Source organism: Notechis scutatus, chromosome 1 (genome assembly GCF_049901735.1).
Source record: "Notechis scutatus isolate UNSWTSFEM ecotype Mainland chromosome 1, rNotScu1.2, whole genome shotgun sequence".
NCBI classification, from domain to species: Eukaryota; Metazoa; Chordata; class Lepidosauria; order Squamata; family Elapidae; genus Notechis; species Notechis scutatus.
Window position 1 is genome coordinate 281008718 of NC_142009.1, and position 26151 is coordinate 281034868.

At 34.9% G+C, this 26151-nt stretch overlaps 1 protein-coding gene across 11 annotated transcripts in view; it reads left to right on the forward strand.

The window, feature by feature from the left end:
* MEIS2 (Meis homeobox 2) overlaps positions 1 to 26151 on the forward strand; it is a 223847-nt gene that overhangs the window by 122934 nt on the left and 74762 nt on the right. For 9 of the 11 annotated variants that reach the window (XM_087951748.1, XM_026664543.2, XM_087951752.1 and 6 more), the window contains one exon: positions 24320 to 24396. In XM_087951748.1, the coding sequence (XP_087807874.1) occupies positions 24320 to 24396 (77 nt within the window). Of the gene's footprint in view, positions 1 to 24319; positions 24397 to 25314; positions 26023 to 26151 lie in introns of those variants that run through there. The other 2 variants (XM_087951749.1, XM_087951753.1) reach the window with 2 other exon arrangements.

Genomic DNA, 26151 nt, shown 5'->3' on the forward strand with positions numbered 1-26151 from the left:
ATTTTAATTTTTATATTAAATATACACTTAATATTAAAAATAATTTTAATATAAAATACACACACACACACACACACACACACACACACACACATTATATATATATATATATATATATATATATATATATATATATATATATATATATATATATATATATATATATATATATATATATATACTTATTTAATTATAACAAAATCATAAATGCTTAATCATAAGTGTGGGGCAGAGCAAGGGAAAGAAAGGGCCTCTCTCATCCTTTGCTTGGAGGCTGGGAACGGGGAGGAACCGTCTCCCCCTCAAATGGAAGAAAAGCAGAGCCCCCCCCAAAAAATCTGGTTTCCTGTCATCTCATATCTCCCTCAAGTCAGAGGAAACCTCTCCCTCCTTTGCCAGGTGTGGTTGCCTGGAGTTGGGGAAGGGAAGGAGGGCCGGGCTGGAAGTGCCGAGGAAGATGGGCTCCTAGTAACCAGGCAACAGACCCCCTTCGGCCTCCACACAAGAACAGGCTAAGCTCCAGATTTCCCCTGCTGCTTCCAAGCAGAGAAGGCTCCCTTCCTGTGTGGAGGCCAAAGGGGAGTTGTTGAGCCCAGAAAAGTTCGAGCTCTCACCTGCACAAACAGGCTGGTTATTAGGAGCCTGTCTTCCTCAAAGCTCTTTTGGTCTGGGCATTTGGACTGCCCCCCGTCCCATGCCAAAGGAAAGCCAGCCAGGCTTCTCCTTCCCTCCTACCCTTCCCCCTGCTCCCTTCCCCCACTCTATCAGGCAGCCCTGATGTCTTTGCTGCCCCCCCAGGAAAAGAAAGAAAGCGAGTAGAAACATAGCTCTGGGCTGGGGCGAAAGAGCTGAGATCAAGGAAGGCACAGCAACAGAAAATGGCACTTTTCAAAGGCAGCAGCTTCTGTCTTCTCTTGCCTGTGCCTTCCTTGATCTCAGCTCTTTCGCCTCAGCGAGAGCTGTCCTACTCACTTTTCCTCTGCTTTCCCCAGGCAGTGATGGCTGGGGCTGTGGGGGGGCAGCAGAGCAGAGCACTGAGAGGGACAAGAAAACTGACGCCGCCAACGCCGCTCCATTCCGGATCTCTGAACTGGATGGTGAGCACAGACTTGCCCACTCCGCTCCCTCCCACCACCACCAGCCAGTATTTTTCCAGCCCGTGGCCATCAAGGAAGAGCCCAGGCCAGGAGAGGAGACCTGGAAGGTGTGGGAGTGCCATGCAAATGCAAGTAGCGTGGCACTCCTGCTCCTTCTGGCCATCTCCATCGTCGCTTCAGCCCACCTGTGCTGCCAGCCCCCTCTTGCTGCAACAGCACCATTACCTTGTCCTGGCCAGTGAGGGCAGCACTGCTTTTTGCAGGGTTGTGCTCAGCCAAAGGATGGGGGCCAGCGGGTGGGCAAGCCATAATCCAGGGCACAGCCTGTATTAATTGCTTTGGGTTGCTTTGGGGGGACATTTCTCTGCGACCCACCAACATTTTCTCATGGACCACCAGTTGGCTGTTGCCCACCAGTTGGCAACCACTGGATTAGGAGACTGGTCTCACTTATTAAAATTGTTGATGTGTCTTTAACTGCTTAATATATTGTATTATCATTGTACAACAAAATGGGAAAAATAGTTCAATGTGAGTTTAGCATAAAAAGAACTAGTTGTTTGAATAAGAATCATTAACCAAACATATTCTTATCAGGGGTGGGACTCAACCGGTGTTACTACCGGTTCGGTGACTATGTTTTGCATGCACATGCGTGCTTTGCGCGCACGTTTGCCTGAGGCACACTGCACGCGCATGTAAAAACAACATCAGCTGTGCCTCCTGGACAGCTGAAAAGTGCTGTTCACGGGTGTACAGCGTTTGAAAAGCCTCTTTTTTCCTGATTTTTGAACCTCAGCTGTGCCGCGCAAAGCAGCTGAGGCTGAAAAAGCAGGAAATAAAGGGCAGCCAAGAGCTCAGGCAGGTGGGTGGGCCAAACAGCAGCAAACACAGAACTGGTTTGGTGTCTGCTGCTCTTCAGAGCTATCAGTTCTATAGAATTGGGCAGAACCAGTAGCATCCCACCCCTGATTCTTATCCTTACTTCTCACTTTTGCTCCTCTTTCTGCATCTTCATAAGCTGAGAGAAACTTTGCACCACATACTAACCTACAGTTAAATAAACTATGGTTTATCTAATTAAGTCAAATGCCAAAGTGCAACAAAACACTGTCCTATATGCTTGCCACCTAATTTTAGCACAGCAATAAAGAATTACTTGAAAATAGAAGAAAATATTTTTTCTTCTAGTCTCTTCTATTTTATTAAAGGGCATATACTGGGTTTTCCCGAAAGCCCTACCTCAAAAATAAGCCCCCGTTAAGATCGCCAGCCAGCCAGATAAATTTAGTACCGTATTTCCCTGAAAATAAAACCTAACTGAAAAATAAGCCCTAATGAATTTTGAGGGGAGGAGCAAAAATTAATATAAGACCCGGTCTTATTTTCCGGGAAACATTTGTATGAATCTTGATTTATGGAATATCAAACTAAGGGTTAATGCTATTAAAAATATAAGTATTATAAGAATTGACCAGTTTGAAACCAGAACAGAATTTTGCCTTCTGAAGTAAATTCATTAAAACATAACTGATATACTAACAGTTCATTGTAATTGTTATCTGCTTTATTTTATTATTATTGAAAATATTTTTCTATTCTTTTATTATTCTCACTCTCTTGCACACTATCCTAAAATCCAAATACAATAAGAAGGCTCAAGACAAGCCTCCTGGAAGTGTTTCAGATAAATACATTTTTGTTTACTACGATCTATATGCTTCAACAATTTCATAATTCTTCCTCATGTTTTAACAACATGTTAAAATGTTAACATCTTCCTTTACTTTTATTTGTATTCAATATTTTCCTTTAAAAACTATTTATATCCTTTCAGATAAATCCTTTCTTTATGCCAGCTGGTTTATTCTTTCTTGTTTTACTTTTGGTTGCCTTTCACCCTTTTATCAACACTGAATTGCCATGACACTGCACTCCCGCTTATGTGTCCTGGATGGTTTTCACAGCTGTATAATCAGGGAATAAGGATCTTATTTAGCATTGGCCTTTGAAATCTTGCTGGAATAATTCCACTAGAACTAATGTTTTAATGATCACTCCATGAGGAAACATGCACTACACAATATATGTTCTTCCCATTTCTGTTGAAAACAAGTTTATTTAGATAGCACATTTAAACTAGAGCTTAACTCGATTTTAAGACATTAGAGCTAAACTGATAGGTGGCAAATCATTGAAATGCATGATTGCCAAGAAAATGTGGTCCAGTAAAGCTATGAATGTCCTAAGTATAGTATTTTCTTTTTAGAATGTGTTTATTCTATCTATGATTTTATTATCTCTGCTTTTAGATAATTTGTTATCCCATCACATTTTCCCCTTTTCATTAATCATTAATAAATTGAGTATTTACTTACTTCCTGTGCTTTGGCTATTTACCTGTATATGAACACATACCTTTAGAAATGCTTTACTGCTAGTTAATGTAATTGCACACATTGTGTGTTGTATTAACACATTTTGTTATATACTCAAATACTGTACGTTAACAAGCTCTTCCAATGATAAACTTAATATAAAGCTTTAATTGCTTTCCTCTAATCCTTTCCTCAAGATTCTTATTAAATAATGCGTAGTCACTAAAAGGTGTTGATGTTTATCTCTCAGCTGAATTTGTCACTTGATTTTACCACTATAGATTCCTTTCTGAATTTATGATATATGCACAGTTCTGAAGACCTGTTGTCTCTGCTGAATACACTATTGTGAATTGTGCAAATCAAGACGGTCATTTATACTGATGTACAAGAAATTGTAATGTCAGTATTCAATACTGACAAAAATCATAAAGCTGACCAAACGAGTTTCACCCTTTTGCTTTTTTTTTTTTTAACAAATTAGACTCAAGGATCGCTTAATGATTTGACATTCAGTCTGATGATTAAATAATAAAGGAAAGAATCAAAATTAGTCAAATCACCTGCATATTTCAGATAAAAGTGATAGATGATAATCTGATTTGGCATACAAATACAACATTCCAGTTATGTTCCAGTAGCCTACTCTTGAATGTGATTGGAAAAGGAAAGGAAAGGTCTACTAGAATTTTTGTACGTTAATTTTGTTGAAATTCTGTTAATGTCTCCAATAAGCATTCACTAACCTCAAGTTATTCTATAGCAATATTTTAAAGATTAGAATCCATGAAATACAAAGTGACAATGATAAAACCTGATACCTTACTTGACTAAAAGGTTTCAGTGGGAATTATTAGAGCCACCATTTGGCAAGTTTTAAATCCTTATTTGAAATGAAGAACATTTGGAATTGTTTGTTGTTGTTTTTTGTTCTTTGTGTATTGTCACAGTTATATAGCTGTGAATTGAAGGACAGTTCGCTTCATACCAAGCAGTCACATTGATTTTACTTGTACAGAGCTTTTTCCTTTGCCATTTGTTACTATTTCTCATTGTTATAGCTTAATTCTTTAAAAATAAATATAGTTCCCTCTGTCTTCCAAGAAAAAGTAGAGTAGGAGCTGCAGATTTTTCAAGATCCAAAAAATTAACAATATAAAAAGTAGAATAAATACTTTCTCTGAGTTTGATTTATCCTATTGTAAAACTATACAATAGAAACAATAAAGTTATGGAGAAATTTTAACAACTTACAATACTTTGGATATTTTAATTTTTTTATTAAATCAAGATTACTCAGAATGCATTTGATATGTTATAAATCTATTAGTTTCTGAATTAATTTGTCAAATTTCTTAACTAAAAAAAAAAAAGTCCAGAGCCCATGTGCCTATGATTTTGTCTTTGCAGGCTGGAAATTATAGAAATATCATATAGATCTGGAAATCTGCCAGGTCAGAAAGTCAAAAGTAAAAGACAAAATAAAAATGTGATATATGCAGTGATGGCGGGGGTGGAATGAAGGCAGGCTAAACCAATACAAAAAATATTTAAGCTTTGCATAGTGTGGAATATGGTTTAAATATAGAATTTAAAATAAAATCAACCATACCAGAATAGGAACATGATTTTTTAAATCTATAGTCTATGGAGAATTTCTTCTCCAGAAATTAAAAGTAAACTATGAGGCAGCATCATTGTAAAGGAAAATTGATTCCTGAAAGAATATTTTTAAAAAAAATATTTTTCAAAGTCTTATTAAGTATTCTATGCAGATTTTTAAACTATTAGGTAATACCTTTAGTGTGACTCATTATTCTGAATTGTATTAGTTTAATTCTTCTGGAAGTGTTTGATTCTTATTAGATGTTTGATGAGCAAAGCTTTCAGAAAGAAAGTTTTGGAAATGAAACACAGGAAGAGATCCCTGGAGCTCTGTTGGAAGAAGACATACAAATCTGATCGAGTATGACCCATATTATGCACTATATTGTGATGATAAGGGCAGCAAAATACTATTTCTCTGCCCTTTTTGCATCTGCCAATAGATATCTGGCATCTCTTTTTAGGGGAATCCATTATTCCCTATTCAGGAGATTGAGCCTGAGAACCATCTGCAGTTAAGACATACATAATCTGGAGGTCCTCTTGGATTCTGCTTGTAAAAAAGATGGAAGCTGTAGCAACAATAGCTTCATTATAGATACATCATATGCATCTTTTCCTGAATGGGGGAGGTTCTTCAGACAATCACTTGTGGTCTAGTACCTCATAATTGGATTAATGTCGTACAGTCTAAATGGAGCTGCTTTGAAGACCATTCAGAAGCTGCAGCAGTACAGAAGGTGGTGCTGCAGACAGTGATCATGCTCAGCTTTATATGAGTGAGACTCAGTGATGGTGTTCTACCGGTTTAGCCCGGTTCTACAGAACCGGTAGCAGCGATGAGCAGTGGAGACCGAACCTGTTCTCTCCGCCGCTCTACTGTTGGGCCTACCCACCTGCCCAGGCTCCCATACTCACCTTTATCCTGTGAATTTGAAGTGCAGCTACTTTGTGTAGTACAGAAGAGTGCTGTGCGTCAGTTGCTGAAGTGACCAGGATCGTGCAGGCTTGCAGGGGGTGAGTTAGAATGCCACTGTGCCTGAGCAAACGCTTCTGTGCCTGGGCAAAGTGCGTGTTTGGCATGCATGCACACACAAAGTATGTGCACGCATAGAAAGCATGCCCACCAAGCCACGCCCACTGAACTGGTGGTAAAAAAATATTTGAAACCCATCACTGGTGAGACTCTACTGTTTCATGAGCTACACTGGCTGCCAGTTAGCTTCTGGGTACAATTCAAGGTGCTGGCTATCATCTTCATGGTATAGAGCTTGGCTATCTGAGAGATAGGTTTCTGCCCAATTATATCCAATAGGGTGAACATGCTCCTTAACCATCAGTTCAAAAATGTCATTTTGTGTGACCCAGGAAATACTTCTATTATGTTTTCAATTCATGCCCTTTGAAAAGATTTCTACCCAAACTTATATGGCTTCTGCCCTTATGTCATTTATTAAGTTGTTGAAGTCATATTTGTTTTTCCCGCACTTGGAGGCAGGGTGTTGTAGACCCTACTTTTGATATTTGTTTTTCTTATTTTGCTTTTGCTTTTTTTGTTCTTGTCTGTTGTATTCAAGGTATGTGTGTACATTTATATAGTATGTAATAAAATAAAGTAGAATAAAATAAGTAAGATGTCCCTTGCTGTGATATTTACATTTCTACATTGTGAGACAACTGATTCTTTAAATGTGCACATCTATATATTGAATCCTGCTACTGAGAAATGTGTTCTCTGTCCATTTGGACTTCTCTCTTCCACATAAGTACTATTTTATGGAATCTTGCCAACATTATGTTTATCAGACTTCCTACAACTTCATCTTGGTTGTATGGAATAATATTTTCATTTTTTTATTCCTTAATCTCCCTTGAAAAATAATATTTTTAGCAGCAATCCAGTTGTAACTATAATACCTTTTTGGAATCTCTTGTATTCTTTGAAGTATAATCAGTAACTTGGAGTTTAATTACACATTAGAGTGACATAACCATCTTGAAAGAAGATAAGTTATATTGAATTCGTATAAGCTAATACAAGAATTCTCTTAAACATAAAAGAGAATAATGTCCTCTGTGCATTTATCCCAGAACTGTGTTACTATGTATATACATACAATTATTCATGGGAGGGAAATGACCAAAAACAAACTGGGCAAAGCACTCCCTTTTTCTTTATATTTTAAATTGCATGCTTCAGATTTCAGCAACGGACCAGAATTAAGCAAGACTGACCTTTCCCATTAGTCAGATTGAGGGAATGCCTCAAGCAGCAGATCAGAGGTGACAGAAAGTATGTGCTAGGACAGGTAGTCTGAAGTTTAGAAAGTTTTCCACTCTCAAAGTCTTTCCTTAAATCTGATTAGTATGTATTGCATAATACTGTATAAATAGTATTGTGTAATGAACTTGAACCATTGTGTATTTAACTTGAATCATCTTGTATATAACTAGAAATGTGCTACAATAGGCGCTGTTCTTAACTATGAGTCATCCTTAAACTAAGGTGCTGTAATTATTTATATTGTTTCTTCTGTAGTGAAACTCAAGAAAACAAAATTAAAAGGCAACAGCAGAATGCAAAAATGTAAACAGCAATAAAACTTAAATAAAATAAATATTTATTTTATTGATGTTTTATTGATATTTGAATTTTACTAGATCTTCTATGGTGGAGAAGAGAGTTGCTCATTCTGTGCCCACTAGAGGAGCCTGGTGCCTTCAGGCACAGTAAGGAACACTGTATTAATGAAAGATTCAGCTGTCAGCCTTTTCTACATAAGTACATCTTATTTCTCTTAAGCAGAAACATGTTTTGGGTCATCATTAATTCTAATGGTTTTTGTTCCTGTTCCTTCTAATTTGAACTTTAATCAAGTAACAAAAAGCACATGATGCTCAATTATTAGTTTCAGGTTTGTGAAGGGCTCATTAATTTTGCCTCTTATTAACTTCTAAGGTAACATTATTAACTCTTATCAACTGGGTTTTTTTTTTTTTTTTTTGGCATTTGCTTCATTTTTGGAACTTTTTAAATTCTTGGTTTAACAGCATGTATATATTCTGCTCACTATATAAAAAGTGTAAAATGACACATTATAATATTTTCTTACCTCACTTTGAAGGTTTTTTAGGATTTTTCTATCTTGCCAGTGAAATTAAATTTCAATGGAAACTTACGTTCTAGTCTTTTAACATATTTTTAATACAATTTTGCTTTTTAAATTTTTCATAAGTTCAGTTTTTTTCCCCATTTCAGTTTCTTTCTGAATCTTGTGATAGCTGTAGGAGTATTTTGTGGTATTTTGAGTAGAAGCTGGAATCATGTAGATATGATTAATGGTTAGTGATTTTCTCACATAACAGTGCTTTGACGTCTGTTATGTAGTTAAACAGTAGTGTACTGATAATAAATTTGTTGCATGGTCTGGTGTAGGTTCACATTTTTGTTATTGTGCAAGTCATTTGAATCCCAATAGAATTTCTTAAGTGCCTCTTGTCTGTAAATCCAGATGATAAAAATATTAACAATGTATATCTTAATTGAGAAAAAGTATTCTTTGAATAGAGCATGGAAAGTATTAGTTTAAGTCAGCCTTGATGAGATGCTGGCATACTGCAGAGGACAGATATGTGAATTATTTAATGATACATTTTCTTCTAAAACTAAAACAATTATGGTAAAGTATGTTCTGATGTACAGTTAGTTTGGTAATTTGCAGTTTATAGTATCAGGATGGATCATCTTAATACTTTGTAGTCCATCTTCTTAAGTTGTTGCTATAAAAACATCAGTATTTATAACTGAGGTAGTATTATTAATTGTCAACTAATAGTTTATACAGGAAGTAGTATCCAAGATAATTAGGAAACATTGAATTACCAGACAATCTAAGTAGAGTGATCAAATACCTAAAACATAAAGTCATCCAAACTTGTTTATTTGTATATTTTATTTGTAAAACATTCCTTGGAAACTTCTATAGAAAATAAATCCATCAATTTATCTAGTTCCTACTCTCATTTTGTTTTATTTATTTATTTATTTGATTTGCCAATTGCTTACAAGATAATAGGTATAAGTATATACATAGTTATGAATACATGAAATGGGTACATATAAGAAAAATAAAAGAAACAATAGGACTGGGATGTTACTGGAATGGTTATTTACTTATTATTTTTAGCTTGGGTACTGTAATACAATTGTAATATTACAACCATCTGAAAGGATCCAAACTGAATTATTTCATTTATCTTCTGTAATATTGAGAAGATATTTTTCTGTAGTGTGTTGACACAGGATTAAGGTAGGTCAATATTGTACTGGAAATATTCGTTTTAACAGAGAGAGAAACCAAAAAAAGGTGCTATTACCACAAAACTGAGTCATGGATTTGGTCAGATGAGACAGGTTCTTTAGCCTGGTTCAGTGCATGTGGTATGGATTAACAATATTGTTGACTGATCCCAGGGTATCACTTTTTGTGTGTCCACTTATCTTCTGTTCTGTTAAAGAACCTGATCATTTGTTTCCTTAACTTATGGTTAAACAAAGATTTGCAGCAAACCATACTGGTGCAAAAAAGAGATATACATGATCTTGTGAAATAAATCCTGCCCATATTTAAAAATTTGCATCCCAAACATAACCAGTATTTTCATCATGGTACATGTTTGCTTACTGCCTCATGCCATCCTGCAAGCCTATAGCCACCCATGTCTCTTTGGTTGCAATCCTGTAGTTAACTATCTTATTTTCAGTAGAGCTGTGTAGAATTGTATTTTAAAAGCATGGATATATATTTTTGAGCCAAAACCATCTTTATTAAGGGAAAAACATTTTTAATTAATGGATAATGTGTAAAACATTTTCCACATTTAAAAATCCTACTTCAGATTTGTCTCGTCATAAAGTAATTCATGCCCTACACATGAATGGGTGATATGTTCTTAATATACTTCTACTGTGCAGTTTGTTTAAAACAACAGTACATTTTGTGACTGATTACAAACGTTGGCAAACATTTAATGAATTTTAAAAAAAGACGATGCCCAAAATGTTAACTAATTCTGTTTCATTTATACCCATCTGGTGATTTAAAAAAAAAGTAGTGCAATTTTTAAAACACACAAATGACAAGGTAAAATTATGAAGAGATTTAATTTTGCTTACTTGTATTACTAAGTACAGTATTTTTGACCTGACTGAATAATATGTCTTGAAAAAAAATTACGTATAGGGTTGGATCCTAGATTTTACACAGAACTCTTTCTGAAAGATCAGTGTGTATTGCTCATATGTTTGGCAGGCAGATTTGTGTTCTAGAACCTTACACCATCTCAGTGAATATAAATTGATGGTATAAAGCAAATGGGCAGTTGGCAAAAATCCAAAAGGATTTTTGAAGAGAAGACAGCTTATTGTTGAGAGGGCAGCCTGGTGTTTTACAGAATAGTTTTCATGATTATTATTTGTGACAACTCTGCAGAGTTCTTGAGTTTAAGTATGGCCTTTTAAGTTTTTGAAATAATAAAAGTTTTATTTTTCCTGACACATGCATTGAAGCTGTTTATATCAGCTCAAGAGTTGTTACCTAGCATATAAAAGAACCAAAAAGCAACATGGATTATAAACAATACAAAAATTTCTATTATACTGCAGTTACCACTGACATGAGAAAAGCATATAAGGTCATGTGGAACAGCAGAAAATGACCATTCATTTAACTTTAATGTATCTTGAAGCATTTAACTCATAAAAGCAAGAACTCCTATGAACATATAAACCTAGGAGAGTTAAGGAATCAAAACTCAAAAATAAGAGTGTAATAACAATATATTTGATACTACAAAAAATACCCTCAAGGCCCTCTTAAGATTAGTGAGAACATATGAGCTTTTCCCTCAATATAGTAAGTCTTTACTGTGCACTGAGACCATGCCAGTGTCCTAGTGCTGTACATTCAGCTGATATTAGGAGATAGTAACTTGCCTAAAAATAGAAATGATGGATGGCTTTGTGCTTAGCTTTTTGTTTGTTAAAAGTTACTTCAAAATGGATTCTATAGTGTCAGCAGTTGCCTGATAATCTTGGACTGTGAAAGCAACTTGAGAAGGACAAGTGCACTACACAGAGTGGCAAGAAAACATAAACCCTATGCATAGGTTTACTGTATGTGGCAGCAGTATCATAAAGTATGTTTAGATCTTGACTGGAATAGTGTACCTCTGAAGAAATGCATATTAAAAACATTGCAAAATTGCACATTTGTCCTCCCATAACCACTGCTGGGATTGCTGTGCTAGTTGATATAGGATATACAGGACATAACAAAATTTGATCGCAGTAGACCTAAATGTTAAAATAACAAGATTTAAAATATCTCTAGATGTTCATTAAGATCATAAAATGTTCTTAAATGTACTTAGATCTGTAGCTTTAAATATGGGGTGTCTTATCATTACCTTTTCTATTTTTTTAACTGTGGGTTTATCTTTCTTTTATCAATATTATAATATTATATACTTAAGAACATAATTCCAAAATATAAATTCCAAATCTTATTTTGATCTGTGAAACTAGATTCTAACATATTTTTAATTTTTTTGACTAACTTATTATTCTTTTTCCTAAAAACAAAAAGATCACTCACAGAATGTAATGTTAATATTTTGGATAATCCATGTCTATGTCAATCTGGTATAAAGCCAGAGTACTGGATTGAAATTGGTCACTTTCATGAATGGGACTTGGATGGAGGTTAATTTTACCATCTTTGTCTTGCTAGACTTCTCAGTGGCTTTTGAAGTTGTCATACCCACTATCTGTCTGGACCATCTGTTAGGATGGGGAGTTGTCTGGCACTGCTGCTTGTGCTGTTTGTGCTGCTTCCTGTCCTGTCTGACTGCAAGGTACAGCTATAGTATTAAGGGGAGAGAATTGAGCATTCAGAGACTCTTCTGTGAAATGCCCTAGGGCTTGATTGTTTTCTCTGGACTATTTAATATGCTATACCTACATGAAATTGTTAGGAAAACTCATTTGTTGGGTTGGGGTTAAATTTAAATTATTTGAATGCGGGATTAAAAATATTGTTATCAAGATTGCAGACAACATACCTGGGGTGAGAATTTTAAAAAACTTTCAGGCTGTGGAAAGAAGATTGGCTGCATTTCAATGAACCGTTTCTTTTCTTTCTCCTTTTTTTCCCCTTTTCTGCCCTTAGTCTCTCACAGAACCGCTAGGTTCTATGAAACAAAGTTTGAAATACCCTGCCTTGAAGAACAATATTAGAATTCAGGAGTGTCTTGATAAAGTGGAACAATGGGCAGAAACTGGTTAAGTTGAATTTCATCAGAATTAAATGCGAAGTATTATATTTAGAAAGGAAAAATAAAAGACATAGGGTGTTTGAGAAGTACACTGGCAGCAGTGTCTAGAGTGGAGGCAAGAGGTTGTAGAATGAATAAAACAGTATCACAGCATTGAAAAATAAGCCCAGTCCCTTTTATTAATACACCATAGCACATGTACAAAATGGATGAAGCTTATGATGCAACAGTGCTTTAATCTTTCTGATAAAAATAGCATGTTTATTATGCACCAATACATATGAACAAGATTTTGGTGTCTTGGCAGATCACAAGCTAGATATGAGCCAATAGGGTGATGCAGCCATATAAAAAGAGCAAATACTAGGTATGGTTGCTTCAAGAGAACTATAAGGGAGCCAGTTTGGTTTAGTGGTTAAGGCACGAGTCTAGAACATGGGAAATCACGAGTTGAAGTCCCACCTTAGCCACAAAAACCAGCTGGGTGATTTTTGGCCAGTCACTCTCTCTCAGCCAAAGCCATGTCAGAGGGAAGTTGTTTAGGGGAAAATAGGAGGAAGGAGGTATATTGGAAATGTTAGCCACTTTGAGTTATTTGTAAAAATAATAAAGTTGTGATATCAATGAATAAATATTACCAAAGTCATTATTCTTCTGTTCTGTAGTGGTCAGAATACACTAAAATATTGTGTTCAGTTCTAGGGATTGTATTTTTTAAGAAGGACATTAATAAACTGGATAAGGTCTTGAAGAAAACAATTAGTTGGAAAACCTATGAATAATGGTTAGAAGCACTGGGTAAGTTTTCTTATATAGAAAAAGGTGCATGATTGTTCCAGAAGGCAAGGCAAGATAATAAACTGTGTTTTTAAATTATTGGGAGAAAGATTTTGATTGTAAATTAAGAAATTAAGAAAACTGCCCAAATTATTTACTGTATTTTTCTTGTTTTAGTTGTCTCGAGCTTCCCAAAGGTGCTGGGAGTTGGGCAGCATACAAATTTGATAAATAAATAAAATAAGTGCTGTTTTATGCTGTGGTAGATCCTCCTTGTTGAAGACCCAGATTCTGCTGAATAATGCATCTGTCTTATTTTGCCTAGTGCTTAGTCTATCCAAAACAACAACAAGCAAGTATGTTATGTTCCCACTCTATTTGAGACTTTGGAATATAGGATACTAAAGAGATAAGTCTTTAATTTGACTGAGCAGAGTTCTTATGTTCTTTGTATGACCAGCACTGGCTTTAGGTTAAGGCCAAGTAGATACTAGCCTAGGGAGCAAAGCTTAAGAGGCACAAACATCACCCCTCATTTCAAATAATTCTAAAAATTCAAATCTCCCTGGCAGGCTTTCAAAAACAATGAATTTATGATACTTATTGAGAAGGAAGCATTCATGAGGTTAAATGGTTTTACTTTTGCAGGATATTCCTCCATCTTGTGTAGCTAGAGAAAAACCTTCTGTTCTCATTATTTTATAAAATGATGATCTTGTCTAATCCCTATGTTTTTAATAAAGCTTTCAATTTCAGAAGATAAAAAAGTCCATTACTCTGTATTGTTTAGAAAAAAAGAGGCATGGGAGATATTTTGGCAATTTTACTATGGGAAAGAAAATTTTGGAAAACAATATGTGGAATAATGGTCACGTGTTGTACCTTTTTTGACATATTAATTTTAAAAGCATAAACTAGCATCTATGAAAAACATACAATTATTTTCACTATTCTTAAAGCCTGTGAACCTGATTCCCTATCCACCTCCTCCTTCAGATGGGGTGATAATTTTTTTTCACAGCTTTGTTGCACATTATTACTTTATTAATTAACCATATTCCCTTCTGTTGTACATTCAATATTTCTTGCACAGTCCTTTACCAAAACTGGCCTTTCAATGCATGCAGCTGTTTGTGTTTCTTAGTGTTTCTTGCTGTATTTTGAATTAGCAAAATGTCAAAAGTTAAAAGTCTGTTTCATAGAGAATGTCCTTTAACTGATCACATTATCATTTTGAATTTGTTAATTCATTTTTTGACATTTGAACATTTTGAAATAATTTTGTGGAGCTATAATTCCCTCCTTTAAAAAGTTATATATGAGTTCTTTTTTAGTTACTTTTCTTTTTCTTCTCTCTAGCTATTTACTGTTTCAGCAAGATGTTCTGTAGGCTTTTCCCCTTTTGTACTGTATAGTTTCAGTCATAGAAATTATTAGTGGCTTTAGCAAAACAGTACTACATTTGATTGACGATTGATTAAATTTGACTCAGGTCTTTAATATAAGTAAAGAAATGTGGGATGGAGACAAACACAGGTTCCTGGAACCTTCAGTTGGTGCATTGCCACACTTGACTGGATAACTGTGTAGTTCTGCAAAACAAGATTTACACCTTAAATGTGGAATAGTTGAGTATTGGGAAATATGACTCATAGCTGTTGCAAAATAAATAACCTACACATTGAGGAATGTATTAAAGTACCAATAAATGATATGCATCCACTAGTCTGAAAAGTTTCAGAGAACTCTAAATCTAATTCAAATTAGGGAATTCTAAATTAAGATGTTGCTTTAGAAAGACCTTGGTTGCAGACCGAGCTCTTATTTCTAAAGACTGTGAAGGGTTATGATTTACAAAGATTAAAAAATACACCTCCCTCTAAGTATGGTGAATTAGCTATAATAAAATGCCTGTTTGAGCTGCCAAAAAAGCTATATCAGTACTAGAGTAATGCTGGAAGTTTAACTCAAAACAATACTAACGAGAATTTAGTGTTTTTATTGCATCAGCAATGATCCAATGCTCCCTCAGGCTAACTATTCCTGGATGTCTATCCAAGTTCTGATTACATTGCTGCTTCTCACACCACAGTGTCTGACACCTCCCAAGTAATTAACAAAGTCATAACAATAACATCTCTTTTACTCCTCAGCAGGTAACAATAAATGCTTGATTAGAGTTAAGATTTGTTTGTGTTTCCATTTGCAAATAAGAGAAAGCAAGACAGGAATGCTTGTGTTGTGGGAAAGATTTTTAAAGCATTTTTGTTTTATTTTCAAATACTATAAAATAAATTCTTTCCCCATCTGGATATTCTTTAGGACTTGGTTCCTATACCTTTTTTTTTTTTTTTTGCATGAATGATTAGTTGATGCATATACACATGACTTAACAACAGCCAGAAGCTATAGCAAGTTCCATTGAGCCTGACTTTGGAATAAGAAAAGATGACCAATTTCCGTGCTTGTCTTTCCCAAGAAAAGCAGAGAAGTTTATGACAGAGACAGTATGGCAAATTGTTTTGTCCCTAAAAGAGATACAGCTATCCCAGACCTACTTTTAGCATGATTTTTCTGATAATGCAGCCAATAGTGAGTGCAGTACAGGGATTTCCAATAACCATCAATATTATTTTTCACAGTTACTGTTTGATGAAAAAAGTTAACCTTTTCAGAAAAATGTTCATATGGAAATAGTAATCCAAGCTATTTTGAATTTAAAACTTTACTAAAAGTAATAATTGCATACTTTTGTTTTGCTTTTTGACCACTGTTTTTGTGTCCCTTATTGTGTTCCAATATTACTGAATATTGAGCTCTTTATAACCAAATAAACTAATCTCATTCAGGGGTGGGATTCAAATTTTTTAACAACCAGTTCTGTGGGCTTGGTTTAGTTGGTGGCCATGGCTTGGTGGTCATGTTATTGGTTGGGCGTGGCCCACTCAATATCACTCACATTGAGACACGTATCTCCTCGCCTGGCCTCTCATGACTGTGGGGATGCTGCAACAGTCATAAGTGTGAAAAACGGCCATAAGTCACTTTTTTCAGTGCCACTGTAACTTTGAATGGTCACTCCACACAAGCAAAGTACCAGCAAAGGAGGGAAAAATAACTCCAGAGAAGTTCCTGATACAGGATATCTAGTCCTGCCAAGAATGTAATAAGGGTTAACGGAGAGGCAGTTTCTGTAAGCAACACCAGAATATTTCCTTCCTGCCTTCCTTACAGGATTAGGCCAGTAATTTCTTCTAACTGGTTCTCCAAACTGCTTAGAATGTTAACAGCCAGTTCTAGAGAGTAGGTGCGAATTGGTAGAATCCCACTCCTGATCTCATCTGAAATGTTATATACATATTCAAGAAAATATTAGATAAATATGTACACTGAAAGTAACTTATAAATGAAACAGACTAAAACAGTGCCAATATGCATGAATGATCTTCACTTTGGAATTATTAGTTGCCACAAATGTTTAATTTATTTCAGCTAGCAATTAACTACATGAACCATACCACAGAATGGGGAGAAGATTATATTGCCAATGCTCTCTTGAGGTTCATGTAAACTGTTTCCAGGCATAATTTGGAGACCTAGTTATCATTTTTTGAAGTCTTTTAAAGCTCAGGACTGTTGTATCTCATATGAATCAGCCCCTTCATTAAGATTTACAAAGGAACTTTTGTAATGATATCAGTTGTGAAATGAGCTTTATATTCATGCTAAGTCTTGGAAGCTTTTCTATAGTCTTCTGAATACTTAAAAATTGGCTTATCAAATTATTGACTTCTTTCCAGTAAATAAACATTTTAAAACTTTTGACTACTCTATTGTAGTTAAACCTTTTAAATGGTGTTTCTTGTCTTGTAATCATGCTGAGGATTTTTTTTTTAGATGGAAAGGCAGGAAGGCCAGTCTCATCCTAGGCATGGCATCCTTGCCACATAATCCTTACCCTAGAACAAATGCCCTGAGCATCTTTGACCAGATGAATCTTTTTGCTATTGAAATTTCACTGACATAAAATCACTCCAGGGTGCTGTGAAGAGTTAAAATGATAATGAGACCTATTTGCCTGTGGCTATTTGGGGTATAACCTTTAGATAAACCTGCCACATCATTCTCTCTTTGCTTAAGAGTATGATATAAGTTTTGCAAAACTTATTCTTGCCACCCCAGTTTTCTCCAATTACTTCTCTGACAGTAGGCTATAAATTGATCTGGGAATGTTGTGCTACATTCATATGTGACAGTTATTTGTGAGTTGAGGCTTTCCTCCATTTCACTTATCCTTCTCTATGGCAGAGATCCAAAAATTAAAGCTTGGCAGTTAACGAGGTCTGTCAACATCCTTTTAATAGCCTTTAATCCTTTTGTAAAAGTGGAAGAAAAAGCCCAGCTCATTTACAGTTTTTTTTTTTTTTTTAATGGAGTAAGGTATAAAGATCAAAAATGGGATTCACCCCATTAGGCCTCCAAAACTTTTCTCAAAACAGTTTCCAGCTTTACCTACTTTAGGACTGAAGCTCTTGAAATGCTATAGAAAGGCTGGTGTGGGTCTCGAGCTGATGGATGTTGTGCTTCCCTGCAGCTTCCTGCCTCATTGGCAGTCCTGCTGCTAATGCAGAAGTCAATCTAATTAGTTGAAATCAAACTTTTTGCTTTCTTATTCTGTTAAATTAAAGATTTTTAGTGTGAATTTTTCCCAAAGTTAAGCTTGATATACTGATAAGATACTTCCATGCAAGGCTTAGGATTGAAGAATATGCTGGCTAATTTTGGACGGGTGGGAGTGACTGAAACATGGTACATTCTTACACCTGTGAAAATATATATGGAGATTCTCAGTCATCCAGGTTATGGTTGTCTCAAAGGTGTTTTTTCAAAAGACAATTGGACTGTGGTTTTTACTTGAGGAAGAAGACATTTACCTTCTCATCCAATGAGATTAATTAAAGTGAAATGTCTTCTTTCTCAAGGAAAAAAACATAGTCCAGTTCCTTTTGAAAAAGGACCTTTGAGGTGACCTGTGAAAATACTTTTAAGCCTATTTAATGCTTAACCAGTTTGTCCATATAAAACTATTACACATGCTGTAGCACCATACTAGTAATGTCACTTGCTTGCTGGTGACTTGGAAACATAAGGAAATTATAAATTGTGGCTTCAATTGTATCTTGTAATATACCAATGAAATTATTGAAGTGCTATTTGTCACCATGTTTCACTGTGTACTCATATAAGAATATTTACTCACTGTATGGATGAGGGAATGACCAATGCCTGTCAATTAGTAATGTATAGACAAAACTATCACTTTAGTCAGACAATGTGAAAAGAGACGACCAATTAGGCCTTCTAGTTGCTTTCTAGTTTCAAAGAACAAGCATTGCAGAGTTTATTTTAAAACTGAGCTAGTTAAATGTATAGTAATAAGAGATCAGAAAAAAAAATGAAAGTCTTCTATGTTTATTATTTCAATATCATGTGTTCTCTAATAAAGTGTAGGCAGGCATATGATAGACTAACTTCTCAAAACTTTAGTATTAAATGTACTCATATTTATAAATTAATCTAAAACATATTGCTGTGATTGGAACTATTTTAAATTTGGTTGTTTTTACATTTTTTAAATTTAATTTCAGAGCTGCAATGGCAACCTACCAAAACACTTTCAGATAAACAATCCAACCTATCTTTAAAATGCCGTACTATCACTGATTTTTAAAGGGAAGAAAAAAATACCAGCTAAAGTTGTTATATTTTGTTTATCACTCTTAATTGAGAATCAAAAGCCATTTGTACAGGGTAAATTCTATAATTAGATCATCTTTGCTTTCTATTGATCTGCAAAAATCATCCCATTCAAAGAAAGAAAGGCCAGTTTTCCCAGTGTGACTTAAGTAATTTGTTCAGAATTACTAATATTAGACTATCACTTAGTATATAATATATGTGTGTGCAGATATATACACTAGCTCAATCGACAGCTTTGTCTGATATCATTTTTTTACTGAGATTAATAAAATGGAGTCCCTGTGGATTTTACTCAAATACTTTGGCCATCTAATGAGAAGGAAGGACTCGCTGGAGAAGAGCCTAATGCTGGAAACAATTGAGGGCAAAAGAAGAAGGGGACGGCAGAGAATGAGGTAGATGGAGTCACTGAAGCAGTCGGCATGAGCTGGGGGATGGTAGAGGACAGGAAGGCCTGGAGGAATGTTGTCCATGGGGTTGCGATGGGTCAGACAACTTCGCAACTAACAACATCAACAAATGGATTTTACTCTGCTAGTTGTTGCTGACTATAGGGGTAGTGCTCATCTCCGTTTCAAGGCCATTGAGCCATCACTGTCTGAAGACATTTCTGTGGTCATGTGACCAACATGATGTCATGGAACGGTTTTACTTTCCACCATAATGGTATCTATTTATCTACTTGCATTTGCATCCTTTCAAACTTCTAGATTGGCAAGAGCTGGAACGAGAACAGGAGGTAACTCGGTGCCATGGAGTTCAGGTCTTGAACCTTGGCCAAACCTTTCCAGCCAATAAGCCCAGCATCTTAACCACTGAGCCACCCCACTGTCCCACTGAGTTTAATAGATAAATATTAATGGATGTAATATTCCTCTACACATTTGTAGTCTGGCACTAAATAGAGTCACTTATAAGTGCTATTAAAATAGTTTGGATTCCCTGATTTTACTGTAGATCTTCAATATTTAATTACATTTAAAAAAAGAAAATGTTAATGCTAATATTAAAGTATTAGGTCTATTTATAAATGGTCTTGTAATTTAATAATCTTTTGCAGAACCATATTCCTCAGCTATTTCATGAGCAGTATTTGTATTCAGCATTTCTAGAAGATATTTCCTTAGGAAAAAGTAGTCCCCTAAATGAAATTAAATCATCTTGCAGAAATAAAGCATTTCTTCCACATTTATTGCCAACCCTGAATTTCAGTCAATTAAAATTTGTACTCAAGGCTTTTCAGCTTGAAACAAGCCCTGTGCCTGTGATGAGCAATCCTTCTTGTTTGTGCAGTCATTCATTATCTCCATTACCAAGAGGAGAATAGAGGACAATTACATTGTTTGGACGAATCAGAGTGTTAGGAGGAGTATTTATCATGGTGGCAGAGTGCAGCACCTGACAGCAAAGGATTGATGACCAAAAATGAGTGAGTGGCCAAAGCAGCCTCATATGATGCAAATTACTGACTGTGGATTCCAATTTATCCTGTTCATTTTTCTTTCCTATGCTGACGACTATTAGTGGTTTTTGAAGCAGTGAAAGGGTCATTACTAATATGGCCTCAAAGCAAGAGGGGAAGGAAGGGAAAATCCTTCTATAATTACAGAGCTTAAAAATACTTGAGGAACTAGCCAAAAAAGTGTCAACACTTAGCAATCAGAAAAAATTATTTTCATTTCATCCTTAACCCACATTAACTCAACATTATCATTCTTCTTTGTTAATATTTTCAGAATATTAAAAGCCTTATTTCTGTATTCATTCACATCTACTTAACCCTTTTTCTGAAGAGCTATATTGTTTAGCTTGCCATGACACTATTCTTGATATTAATATACTAGGAACATTTTAAAATGGGGCTGCAAAATGTCTTTTTTTATAATAATCTCAGGCTGTAGTTTTTAACAATTGAGTCATTTGGAACCTAACAGGGTTTGTATAGGTATATTGTTAGCATATATTTGCATGATAAAAAATACCAGTAGTGTTGAAAGAAAACAGCTCCACTTTTTATGTTAGTTGTGATATCAAGTGATATTAATGAATTTTAAAATTAGGTATTCTGTACTTGAGACAGGTATATTGAAATATATATATTTAATGTAAAGAATATTTAATATAAAGCTTATTTCAAGTACATCTCATTGTTTTATTGATGAAATCATTCTAAAAAGAAAACACTACTCAAAGATAAGGCAAGATAAAAAATTAAGTTTATTTATGCAAATGTTTAATTTATTTTATGCTCTTTTATTCTCTTATCATAGAAAAATTAGGGATGAGTGATAGAAAAATTCAGCAAGCAATTACTATTAAATATGTTCTGTTTTAGTCATCAGGCATTACTGAATCAGACATTGATTAAGATTTGCCCAAGGGGTCTGCTCTTTGATGATCCAAAATATATTACCTTGACCAATGAGATAAAGAACAAGGTTTCCTTGATGGTAACCCCTTATATTTAACTATGCTGAAAAGTTGTGTATGCACAGTTCTGGAAATTAGAATTTTTATGTTTAGAAAATATTGTTTTCTGAAGTGTTCATGGGGGGTAATTAATATTCTTCATAATATTACATGTAATATTAAGGTCTTAAATGTATTCCCCTATCTTTTTAAAATATAGTATCTATGACATTCCGTCTAATTTTTCCCAAAACAATTGTATGGTGTATGTTATGCTGAGAAATAAAATGACTCAAACTGTGGTCATTCAGTCCTAGTACAATATCTTTTCCATTACACCACATAGGCCTTTAGCTATGGTTTATTGTAACTCATACAAGTCTCGTTCACAGATAATATTAAAGCAAACATGTAATATTAAAACTTCATACCTACTGTGTGGCATAGCATTATGTAAACCAGATCTTAACTGTTTTGTTGGAATATATTTATTTTAATTTTGCATATCATATTAAAATCTTGAGAATAGAACAAGATACTTAACTACTAAATATTTTATAAATGTAAAGCCTTCTGAAACCCACTAAACCATTAAGTACAGTACTGTATGTTCATAAACCATCAATTTAATCCATTGTTTTCAGTACCATTATCCAGTCCAGTTTGCTCCAGATCCATTGGACTTAAAAATCCATAATTTCTATCTAGCAAGAAAAAAAAATTCTAGTAATAATGAATGTCAGAGTTGGGAGGGATCTTGGAGATCATAGAGTCCAAGTCCCTGCTCGGGCAGGAGACCCTATATCATTTCCCATACCATTGCTGATATCATTTCAAACAAGTCTCTTGAAAGCCTACAATGTTGGGGCACTTACAACTTTTGAAAGCAGGCCATTCCACTGGTTCATTGATCTCACTGTTAGGAAATTTCTCCTTAGTTCTAGGTCGCTTTTCTCCTTGATTAGTTTCCATCCATTGTTTCTTATCTTGCCTTCAGGTGCTTTGGGAAATAGTTTGATCCCCCTCATCATTGTGGCAGCCCCTCAAATACTTTCTACCAATTTCTTCTGACCCTGACTAATTGAAAATACTGCCAGGTAAACAGCAATGCAGCTATACTTTATTTCCATCTAGAATTTTCCTTCTATCCCCTTGAAATAATGTCTGGGCACAATGCACTGCTTATGTTTCAGTCACCCTAGATACAGAACTCTGAGGGTTTAAGGTAGAAGAGGACACCACTCTATTGTGTCCTAGGCAAATTCCTTGAAATGCTTACAAATCTCTGAACTATATCAAGGGTGAGGATAGATTTGTGGCCTATAATATTATGCAATTTCAGTGCAGTACTTTTGGAAAGATTCCAGTTTATGATTATAAATAGCTGACTTCTTATCCTATATATTCTGTATCAACATATTGCAGTGGAGTTGACTATCATGAGTCATAAGAAGAGGAATTGAATATAACTTTTCAACTTAAAATATAGAGCACCTTGCCATAGACAAATTAAACAGTAGTCCTCAGAACTGGAAAAGTGATAATGTTTAAAAACATTTAATACTACTGTTATGACATCCCTTGGGTCAGGCTGTAATCCAGTATTGATTTGCAATGACAAATAGCCATTTTCAAAATTATCATCTGTCTGCCTGTCTGTCCGTCCGTCTGTCCATCCAGTCAGTCAGTCAGCATTGAGGCATCTTTTCAGGGGGGTTAGACATCAACCTCTTTTGAGTTTAAGATTGGCCAGGTTCCTATGGTGGTTTCTCTGAAACATTTTCCTTTGTGATATGCAAAGATAACTGCATACTATACAAATAACTCTAATGTACAATTGTAAGTGGCATCAATATGATAAGGAGTACATAAATAAATTGTGATAATACACATCTGAAAAGCAGATTTTCCTCCTAGATTGATTTACACATCATATTTTGCCAAGCAAAGTTCCAAACTTTTTGTACCATGAGAATATGATGTAGACACTCTGACCATGCTTTTGTCAATCACAACATATTCATATATAAGGTAAAAGTTGTATGCTAGGGCCTGTGCATATAATTCAGAAGTCCATTTTGCTTAGGAGTGATTTGTATCAAGATCAACATAATCACAGATTATCAAATCCTATCAATGAGGCTTGTCTCTGAAGCAGAGTTCTGATCAGTTCTGGAGAAGCAATAGTGGAAATTTTGAGTAGTTTGGAGAACTGGCAAATACCACCTCTGACTGGAGATTTTACAGTACCCTTCCCCTGCCACACACCCCAAGCCATGCCCACAGAACCAGTAGTAAAACAAATTGAATCCCACTACTGCTCTGAAGCTTATACAAAGTCTAAGTGTCCTTAGGATAGTGGCTGTTTCATGTCTTTGATCTGCTGATTCAGAGACTGGACTTCACAAATTGTGCTTAAGGCTGTTCTGACTTGCTTTGTGATATATTATTGTTGTTATTAAAATCATTTGATAGGTGTCACAGGAAGTACCAAGTTAGAGATCCGGGATCTTTGTTATAATATGGTTTGTTTGGTTTTGGCTTAATGTATATGAATCGAGCCACTGTATTTTAAAAAACATGATTTAAAAATAAGTTATACTGTATCAAGTTAGATAATTGTGGTTTAATGAGTAAAGTATATAAACAAAAGCATGCTTGAATACAATATCTGAACCCAGTAATTGGCAGTTGATGTATAGTGCAATTTAAAATATATGTTTTATATTTTATATATGACATGGATACTGTTTGATTATTGTGCCCATCTGATAATGTTTCACAGGACAGGAAAATTTGAAGAATGATTTAGGTGTGTATGTAATAAGTCATTAGGTGTAAGTGATAAACTGAAGTTATATTAAACCTTCAGGAGTATACACAACAAAGATGCTTTCATTTTTAAAGCATTATCTTTCTTAAGTTCTGATTCATTATTAAAACATTTCTTTTTATTAGCATCCATATCCTTCAGAGGAGCAGAAGAAACAGTTAGCCCAAGACACAGGACTTACAATTCTACAAGTAAACAACTGGTAAGTTACTCTAAAACAATATATTTATTTCCATGGCTAAAATGCTATTCTTTTTTTTTATTTCTACACCAATACAATTAAATGTCAGGTTTCTCTTAAGCCTGAAACAATACTTACAGAGAGCTAAAGCTAATAGCTGTAAATTATCTTTTTAAGATCATTCTCTTTTCAAAGTCTCCAGCAACTGTTCAAATCCTATAAATGTTATTTCATGAGAAAACACCTGAAAAAATGTATAGTTTTGACAGTCTTATGCTATCAATTGTTAAATAGATTTCTTTGTTCAGGAGTTGAATAGAGATTTAGATTTCAGCCTATAAATGATCCTTTATAGCAATATATTCACTTTGATATTTTACATAGGCAAAGAACTTCTACCACTTTTGTTTTTGATATGGTAGTATGTGAACCATCTGTCTTTTGTCTATGGCTTAGTGTATAACTAAGGAGGGTGGTGGTGGTAGAGGATTAAATAAAATGATCACAGTGGCCAAGAAATGATATAGGAATTACTTATCAAAATACTGGCCCAGGTTTTATCAGCAGCTTAATTTTGTTCAGTACATTCTTGGGGTGATGTTCAGATTAATTGAACTGACAGTTCTCTTTCAAAATTCAGGAAAAGTATTTGCACGGATTTCAGACCTTATACAAACTTAATTACATGGAACTCCATTTTATCATTCTAATTCCATGTAGCAGAGGTTGTATTTACAAATGAGAAGTCTCTGCCTTTATTCACAGCTTTCCTTAATATATTTATCAAAGCAGGTTCATTTACAAAGTGCTCTATCTGTGGGATACAGGCAGGCAGACATTAACAAAGCTTTTAGGTTTATCAGGCTCGCTGCCTGATGAGCTACCCGAGGGTCAATTGATTTTGTGGTTCTGTGATTCATTTTTTTCTCATTTTTCTAGGATCACAATGAGAGACATGGTTGGAGAATTAGCCAGTTTGTCTGCCTTATCTGTCAGGCAATTTTTTTTCCCAGGGAAGTCAAGCTACTTAAATTGGCCACAGGAACTGCCGTTATCTGACTTTAATGCACCCTATAGTGTGGATAGCATTTCAATTACACTAGTAACCAAAGCTTAGCTGCAGCCCTTTTCATGCCTAGTGCTGTACAGAAAGTGATGTGCCTACCTACAGAAGCAGAAAATTGAGTTGCCTTGCTTCTGTCAGGGTGATTAATGCAGAAATAAACTGCTAACCTGAAAAGAAAGGGGGAGGGGGGAAAAGGAGATTATAGAATACATGGAGTTGAATTCAGTTTAATTCTGTTTTAAAAAATTGAAATGAAGCACATTTAAAATATGCACTTGCATTAAAAGAGAGCACAAAATATAAGCTTTTGTTTTAAAGAAACAGACATATATGTTTGTTCTGACTGATTCCATGCCTTAGATACATAAATGCGAATTTGGACTGTAACCTGAAAATTCGTACTCTGGCAATAAATGCATAATATTTATTTGCAATCATTTTTAAATTGTTATTATGGTTATAATATTAGATATACTTGTATTTCCAAGACAAATGTGTATTAAAAAGCCTCTTTCTTCAAAGCAAAACAACATTTAAAACCTGTACTTAATTATTGTAATTAAATGTTGATACATCAGCAATCACAGATAAGTATTTTTCTTTGGATGAGGAGAAAGGTGGGATAATGAAGAAAATTGTAGCTTAATTTGATCATTTTGTTTCTGAAATCATCATGAGCTTCTCATTTCTTTGATTCTGAAAATATGTCC